Raw genomic sequence first — 9,246 nt, 5'->3', positions numbered from 1 at the left:
AGTGCATGTCTTGTAGCCTTTGTCAAAAATATGGTGGACATACCTTTGTCTGCTTATTTGTGGGTCCTCAGTTCTATTCCATTGCCCTACCTGTCTGCTTTGATGCTAGAACCAAGCTGTTTTTATCAATGTAGCTCTATCTTATAATTTAAAGTTAACTATTACGATACCTCCAGATGTCTTCTCACTCTCTGGAATTACTTTAGCTATCTGTGGTCTTTTGTGAGTCCATAGAATTCTATTTATTTATTTATTTATTTATTAAAGATTTCTGTCTCTTCCCCTACCACCGCTTTCCATTTCCCTCCCCATCCCACAATCAATTCCCCCTCTCTCGTCAGCCCAAAGAGCAATCAGGGTTCCCTGCCCTGTGGGAAGTCCAAGGACCACCCACCTCCATCCAGGTCTAGTAAGGTGAGCATCCAAACTGCCTAGGCTCCCACAAAGCCAGTACGTGCAGTAGGGTCAAAAACCCATTGCCATTGATCTTGAGTTCTCAGTAGTCCTCATTGTCCGCTATTTTCAGCGAGTCCGGTTTTATCCCAGGCTTTTTCAGAGCCAGGCCAGCTGAAGCAGTAAAAAACAAGGACTTTATGAATTTTGCATGCAAATGGATGGAAATAGAAAACACTATCCTGAGTGAGGTAAGCCAGACCCAAAAAGAGGAACATGGGATGTACTCACTCATATTTGGTTTCTAGCCATAAACAAAGGACATTGAGCCTTAATTAGTGATCCTAGAGAAACTAAATAAGGAGAACCCAAAGAAAAACATATAGGCATCCTCCTGAATATTAACCTTCATCAGGCGATGAAAGGAGACAGAGACAGAGACCCATATTGGAGCACTGGACAGAAATCTCAAGGTCCAAATCAGGAGCAGAAGGAGAGAGAGCACGAGCAAGGAACTCAGGACCGCAAGGGGTGCACCCACACACTGAGAACATGGGGATGTTCTATTGGGAACCCATAGAATTCTTGAATTTCTTTTTTTTTTTTTTTTTTTTTTTTTGGTTTTTTCGAGACAAGGTTTCTCTGTGGTTTTGGAGCCTGTCCTGGAACTAGCTCTTGTAGACCAGGCTGGTCTCGAACTCACAGAGATCCGCCTGCCTCTGCCTCCCGAGTGCTGGGATTAAAGGCGTGCGCCACCACCGCCCGGCTGAATTTCTTTACTAGATCTATGAAATGTGGTCTTGGAATTTTAATAGGTATTGCATTAAGTCCACAGATTAATGTTGGTAGAATACCCAATTTCATCATATTTATTCTATCTAGCCAGGAACCTCTTTCCATAATCTAATATCTTCTTTGATTTCCTTTTCCAATGACTTGGAAACTTCATTGTAAACTTCTTTATCCTCTCTCATTAGGACAGTTTCTAGCGAATCCTTGTGGAGATGGCTATCATCATCAAGAAAGTAAATGAGCATGAGGACTCGCGAAGATGCAGGGGAATGAAACATTTATACAATGCTAGAGGGAGTAAAAGAGTCCAGCCTATATAGAAGTTAGTTTGGTAGTTCCTCGAAATGTACCTATTGGTATTGCTGAAATCACCATAAGCTTTGTTGGTAGAGCAAAAGGAAATCAAATTAGAACTGATACGGAAGCTTTATCCCAGTTGGCGTAGTTTTCATAGTGCCAGATGGTGCTATCAAGGCTAGCAGGGGAATTGTTATCAACCAGTTTTGTTCAACTGTGTACTCTGCATGCTACACTGCAGAACTGCATGGTAGCGAGCATCTACTGGTATAACAAAGGCAAGCATGTTATGGGAATAATGAACTGCTTTCTATTTGGACTACCTCCATGTCATAGAATCCATATCTGATACTTCAAACGGAATCAAAAGTCCAGGACCACAGTGTGACCCCCTTTTGGAGAGAGGTGGGTAGAGATACAGATAGAAATTTAAAGCTGGGTAATCTACCTGCATAATATAATACTAATAACTGATCTTCTACACACTATGCATTGTGCTAATCCCTTCTCATAGACTCCAGATCAGAATTACTGCTTTTGCTTGTCCTATTAAATAGTCATGGAAACTAGGACACAAAAAGAGACAATCATCTTGCTAAGGGGTATCTGTCATGTACATGTGTCAGTATTATCTCATGTACTAAGTGTGTAAGCAAGGAATTGACTAATGACTGGTCCAGTACAGCTGTACATATATGTATATTCCTCTACATATTTCTTCTTATTCCATTCATGTAGGTGTGCTCTTAGGTATGTGTGTAAATATATGTGCATGTGTAGAATGCATGTAGGTATGTTCTTGAGTAGTTGTATGTGGATGCTAAAAGATTGAATTTTTAAGCCGTAAAGTCCTTTATTCTTACTTGCCCTTTAATCTTCAAATGACTAATTCTCCCACATGAGTATTCATCGTCATTAGCCGTGATTAGCTTCAAGACTGGATGATATTGTGTATAGTCGGGGTGGTAACGGTGCAGACAAAACATCTGTCTTTCTGAGCCCAATCGCTCCCCTATTAGATGCAGTACAATAATTATAATTATGCCTATTTCAAAGTATTTTGATTTTTTCAGTTTGTATACTTTTATTGAAATATGACACTGTGTACTGTAATATATGCAATAAGACAAATATGTGGGGGATAGACTGATAGAGAACAAAATGAGGTTGATGATAGAGGGAAATTGTGCTTCCTTTTCCCTCCCTGGTCTGTCACTCTGTTAGTATCCCATCACTTATCAGAAAGCATAACAGAAGAGCTTGCAAAATGGATGAATTTGAATTATTTGTATAGAGTACAATGGACTCTTTCACCATCTGTATTATACAGAGTTAGTTGGTGAAATTGAAGGGTAGAGTGAACAGACCGTGAAAAATGAGAAAAATTACAAAGAACCTAAAAATAAAATGTTACTTCAAAAGGTTCAGTCTATTAACCTAAATAAAGTGCCATCTAATTTTAAAAAGGTAATAGAATGACTATGTGACCAACTTATACCATTCGTAATAATTCGAAATCAATGTGACATAGAGATATTTGTACACCCCTGTTTATTGCACCACTGGTTACAGCCATCAATCTACTAAATCAGCCTATACATCTGTAAATAAATAAATGGATAAGCCAAATACGATGTGTAAATACATGAGTTTGATTGAGTCACAATAAAAAATAAAGTTATGCTATTTGCAAGACAATGGATGCAAAATGGAGCTACATACTCTTATTAAGTGAAATAACTCGGAATGAGAAGGAAAACTATTGCATGTTTTCACTCACTGCTGGCTCCTAGATGTTGTAGCAACATAAAGAGAGGAGAGTGGGGGCACCAGCAATGGTGGTGCATGCCTGTAATCCCATCTCTTGGGAGGCAGAAGCAGGTGGATCTCTGTGGAATGTTCAAAACACAACAGGTAAGATACTTTAATGAAACTGTCTTTGTGAAACCATTCACTATAGCAAATGAATATAAGCCTATAAAAACTTGTAAAGTATTTTTAAAGTTGTGAAATGTATCCTATCTGCAGTTAAACTTAGATTCCAATTTAAAAATAAGCAGTTTAACAGAATAAGTGGTTGTATTCAAAAGGGCTTCCACATACTATTTTAATAATATAAATTATAGTGATTCCTTTTTTTGCTTTCTTGTTTTTTTTAATGAATGGTTTTGGAATTTGGGGGGATTTGTGGCTTTATTTTGTTATGAACTCTCACTGAATTACTCATACTGCTCTGAGTCTTCTAGGCTCAAGGGATTCCCACACATCAGTCTCCCAAGGATTTAGAGGCACAGGCGGGTGCCACTGTGCCCAGTTAACAATGAGTTGCTATGGAAAGAAACAAAATCCAATGCTGGTTTTGTCAGTTTGGATTCTGTCCATGTATATCTGACATCCTCATACCACCATTCACTTTATCAAATGCAAAACAGTGTCTGAGAGACAAGGCAAATCCATGAAACAGAGACGTTAATTTGCTTATCTGCACACTACAAACAGACATTATTAGTCTGCCTGTATTCTGTAGACAGATGGCGTCTTAGACAACAGGAAGGAACTTCATAAAGATATTTCTGATTCCACTACAAGACACTTTTATTTCCCTCTAAAGTCTTTATGTAAGAAAAACATCAGTCATTGGTCAAGCTGCCATTACAAGCAACATTCTCCAGCAGGTAAAAAAAAAAATCTAAAATAGTTGCAACAAGAGCGATCTTGAGGGTCCATAGATATGCCGACTATAGTTGAAGGCATTCTCCTTTGTTTTGCAACAAGTGCGTCAGTGCTAGGAGTCCTAGTGAATGGGTTTATCCTGTGTAAAACCTGCACTGACTATGTCAGGCAGAAGAAGTGCTCCAAGATCAGCTTCATTCTCACAGGCTTGGCTATTTCCAGAATCTGTGTCATAGGTGTACTCATTGTTGATGGATATTTAAAATTATTTTCTCCACATATGGTTGCCTCTGACACCCACATTACATGTGTTGCTTATCTGTGGGTAATTATCAATCATATAAGTACATGGTTTGCCACCAGCCTCAACCTCTTCTATCTGCTGAAGATAGCAAATTTTTCTCACTACATCTTTCTCTGTTTGAAGAGAAGAATCAATACGATCTTTATTCTTCTTCTGGGATGCTTGTTTATATCATGGTCAATATCTCTTCCGCAAATAATGAAGATGTTTAATGATTACATGCAACACAGAAATACATCCTGGAAGCTTCACCTTCTTAAAAGTGAGTTCATTATAAACCATATTGTTCTCAACCTGGGAATCTTTTTCTTCTTTATGATGACTATCATTATATCTTTCCTAATAATTATTTCAATTTGGAGGCACAGCAGACAGATGAAGTTGAATATCTCAGGATTCAATAACATTAACACAGAAGTTCATGTGAAGGCCATAAAAGTTTTAATTTCTTTTATTATTCTGTTTATCTTGCATTTCATGGGTGTTTTCTTAGAAACCCTGAGCTTTTTCAAATCAGGAAATAAATTGCTGCTTGCTTTGGGTTTGGCAATTGCATGCATATATCCTTGCTGTCACTCATTCATCTTAATTCTAGCAAACAGCCAACTGAATCAAGCATCTTTGAGGGCACTGAACCAACTAAAGTGCTGTGGGGAAGGCACAGAGGTCAAAACAACATGGCAAACTTAGAGAGAAATGGGTGGTCACAGAAAATAGCCTGGTGTAGAGATCTCTGAAGACAGTTTTCACTATGTTCTGACATTGATTTAAAAGCAAAAACAAAACAAACAAAAAACTCTTCCCTGACATCATGGAAATCTTTTTTTAGTCCCAAATATTTTTTTATAAATGTTCTTTTACATTTAAAGGGGGATATGATATAGAAATTTGCATTGATATGAATCTTGGTTTATTGATACAAATTTAAGGTCAATTTTGTTATATATATATATATTTCTGTTCTTGATTAAGGTTTTGTGTTTGTATAACTCATTGAAAAATGTAATGTATAATTAAGAAATATAAGTTAATAGATACTCATTTATGATAGTCAAGCTTGTAGTCATGTTAGATTTTCTAGATGTATAGACTATATTTCAGTTATATAGATATTCTTCAAATCTTTCAGAGACCTTCAGAATATGGCATTTAAAATGTTTTAATAACTTAGGACTTTTCATAACAGTGAGACACATCTGCTCCTGGCAGCCCCAATCTGCTTCAAGAGGAAGATGGACATCAAGGAGGCTCTTTATGGGTTTTGTTAGATGAACTGGACATGCGGGATCCAAAGAGAAATGACTGCTGAACTTGCCTAAAGGCAAAATGTTCCTTCAGGGTTCCTGCTTCATGAAGGAGTCTGCTAGACATTCTGCAGGTCACAAAAGAAAGTGACTAACAAACTGCCAATGTAGGTGGGACTGTCTTTGAAATCCCCTACTTCATGGAAAAATCTGCTGGATACTATGGTCCTGTAGGCTGGTGATGGATGCCCCAATGATACAGAAGAATGTCAGCTGACTGTTCAGGCAGCAGTTCTAGAGTTTTGGAAATTGATTACTATGTTCTTCCTGTTTACTTAGGTAATATTATATCCTTTGGGAGTCTTTGATGGAGTTGATGAATTTATAGTTACAGTTTTTCTTAGTTATGATAAAAGCTAAAGTAGATATAAATATTGTAACTGTAATTCTTGTTTGACACCTGTTTTGTTATATATAATTTTACTATGTCAAGTTAAAGCCTTTCTTTTTATTTAAACAGAAAAGGGAGGTGATGTGTGATTTCCCTTTGTATGCAGTGATTATCATTAATGAATAAAGAAACTGCCTTGTGCTGTTGTTAGGGCAGAATTTAGATAGGTGGGGAGAAAGAAGGGCAGAGTCAGAGAGACGCCATGGATCGACTGCCGGATATAACAATGCTGAAATTTTGCTGGTAGGACACAACCTCGTGGTGATATACAGATTACTAGAAATGGGTTAAACTAAGATGTAAGAGTTAGTCAATAAGAAGTTAGAGCTAATGGGCCAAGCAGTGATTTAATTAATACAGTTTCTTCTGGGTTAAGCAGCCTGGAATTAACTAGAGGGCCCTCATGTAACATTTTTTCCTCTTAGTACTGGAGATTTGACTCAGCATTTAGGAGCTCATACAATTCTTTATTTTGTTATTTATTGGTTTGGTTTGGTTTGGTTTGGTTTGGTTTGGGAGGTTTTGAGACAGGTTTATCTGTGTAGCCCTATCTGTCCTGGAACTTGATCTGTAGTCTGGGCTAGCCTTAACCTCAGGGATCTGCCTACTTCTGTCTCCCCAGTACTGGGAATAAATGTCTGTGCCCTCACACTTGGCTCTTCATTTTTTTAATATATGTCAAAACCCCTCATTCTTTCATGAACTTTTAATTCTGCGTGCGAATTTAGTGACTTAATCAGTCTCCTGACCCTACACATTTCTCAAAGGGAAGATATTTGACAGAACATTATCATCTATAAAATCATTCAGCATGAGGTTAGGCACCTAAAACAAGGCTTGGCATTAGGATTCATCTGACTTCCTTGAAGCACTGATAATCTCTCCCCAGGAAGACCCAAGGGAAAAGCAAAGCCAGACAGTTACATTCAATCTTGACATTTAGAACATGAAGCTGTATTTTTTGTGTAAATACAGCTTTATTCTTACAAAGTAACTTTTGCTTTCACTGTTTAAATCCCTCAAATCTTTTCCACAGGGGGGAAAATTTGTTGTAGTCTCAAAGATTTTAATGACATATGGAAGGAACGCTGAAAAAGCAGCCAGGAGAACAGTTCATTTGAAGGAGACGAGAGCAGAGCAGTCAAAGTTGAAGGAAGATTCTGCCGGAGCAGATGTTAAGAACTCATGGCTGTCTTTGCCCAAAAGACAAAAGACTGTAGAATGTGAATATAGTATGAAAATTTCCACCTCATGGTTCTACACAGAGAGAGAGAGATATTTAAAATGCAGATTTTTAAGTGAATCGTTATTTCCAAAGCAGTATTACATCAGTGTCTTGTTTAGTTCATTTAAAAATGTGTGTGGAACTTACACTTGTAAAATGATGGCTGAACATTTCTAGATATAAAGGCTTAATTTGTTTTCTGTGTGAAGTTTTGCTATCAATATTTTTGTTTCTGTCTAATATGGTAGAACGGACAAAATTTATACAATGGGTTTTTTTATTTTTATGTATATGGGTGATTTACTTGTATCTATGTCTGAGTACCACATGTGTCCCTTGTGTCCAGAGAAGCCAGAAGGTGCTGTTGGAAACCCTGGCAATGAAGTATGTTATAGACGGTTGTGAGCCACCAAGTGGGTGCTAGAACTGAACCCAGGTCTTTGTAAGAGAAGCAAGTGTTCTAAAGCACAGAACTCTCTGTTCAGTCCTAGAACAACTTTTTGAATCTTGAATTTCACTACACAATTTTTAAAAAGTTTACCAGATCAGTTAAAAATGTATAATACTATCTGGGCATCTGTGTTTTGAATATTAATTATATTAGCATATAATTGATTTTCATTCCAATTTTAAATATAGATATTTTCACTTATATTAAGTTGCTTATATTTAGTATGTCTTGTTTTCCACTGTTTCAAAAAAATATAAAATAACTATTATGAGGCATGAATGTTATGCACAATATATAAGAGTATGTAAGTGATATTTTATTAGGAAGGTCTCACTCATTAGCCTAGGTTTGCATCAGACTCACAGCAATCCTCCTACTGCAGTCTCCCAACTACGTGGGTTGCTAGACTGAGATATTATCCCTGACCAAAAAAAAAAACAACAGCAACTTTCTTTAAACAATTATTTCATAGATATTGGAATTATAATGTTGAACAAGGCTACCATGTAATGAATAATATAACGTAGAAAGAAAAAATTAACAAACAATAACTAAAATATTTGTGTTTACATTTCTAGATTTAAAATCTGATTGGTGTTTAGCAAATGAATGACTCAGTCCTTGGGGCAGAGAAAGGTTTTCTGAAGTTAAGATGGTTTTTACCCAAGCTAAGTAAGGTTGAGGAGTAAAGTGGAAAGAAGGAGGAATTCTGGATGGGAAAGAGCATGTACACCGAAGGAGCTGAAGACATTGACATTGCAGAAAATAAATCTGCAGGGTCGCCACATGTACCAACCAGAGTCTTAAGTATTTTAAGAAAAATTCCAATTGGAAGAAATTCAGAAATTTTCTTATAGAACTGATAACTCTTTCTCTAGAAAAAGTGAAGAAATATTTTAAGAGGGAATAAATATACATTATCATCCAGTCTTACTATTTTTGTGTTGGTTTAGTTACAAAAGCATTCTTTAAAAATAAATACATATTCAACACAGAGTTTGGGGTTTTAGCAACCAGCATATACATTTTAGCAACTATTTATCTGCACTCTTAGCCTTCTTAGCCTTAGGATTATCACAACAATTTTCTTTTTTATTTTATGGTTTAATGCTATGTCATAGACATATTGATGTTGTTGTGTCTGTTAATTTACTATCTAGAAAATATTTTTTAATGTTTGGTGAAATCATTTGTAATTTATATTAATTCAAAATTACATTTTCTTTAGGTTTCATCCTATTATTATAATTGTCAATGTTACTTTAGTTTTAATTCTGCCTTTCCTGTTATGACATTGTTTCACTTTTATATAAAATATAGTTTCATGATCATGATCTTATAAAATAAAAAGATATGAAATATATTATTGATTATGATTATTTACTTTCAATAATTAATTAACTGTATTATAGTTTC

General features: G+C 36.2%; 1 protein-coding gene across 1 annotated transcript; it reads left to right on the top strand.

The window, feature by feature from the left end:
* The first annotated feature begins 4,213 nt into the window (after positions 1-4,213).
* Positions 4,214-5,149, top strand: LOC121436497 (taste receptor type 2 member 106-like). Its single transcript, XM_041636463.1, has one exon. The coding sequence runs from the start codon at positions 4,214-4,216 to the stop codon at positions 5,147-5,149; it is 936 nt and encodes a 311-aa protein (XP_041492397.1).
* The last annotated feature ends 4,097 nt before the right edge of the window (positions 5,150-9,246 follow it).

Source organism: Microtus oregoni, unplaced genomic scaffold, assembly GCF_018167655.1.
Source record: "Microtus oregoni isolate MIOR12 unplaced genomic scaffold, Mior012 000002F_ref0000024, whole genome shotgun sequence".
NCBI lineage: Eukaryota > Metazoa > Chordata > Mammalia > Rodentia > Cricetidae > Microtus > Microtus oregoni.
The sequence above is the reverse complement of the archived record's forward strand: the minus strand, read 5'-3'. Positions and strand labels throughout refer to the sequence as shown.

Bases quoted from the DNA above. Each gene is read 5' to 3' on its own strand.
- LOC121436497 (XM_041636463.1), top strand. From the start codon at position 4,214: ATGCCGACTATAGTTGAAGGCATTCTCCTTTGTTTTGCAACAAGTGCG.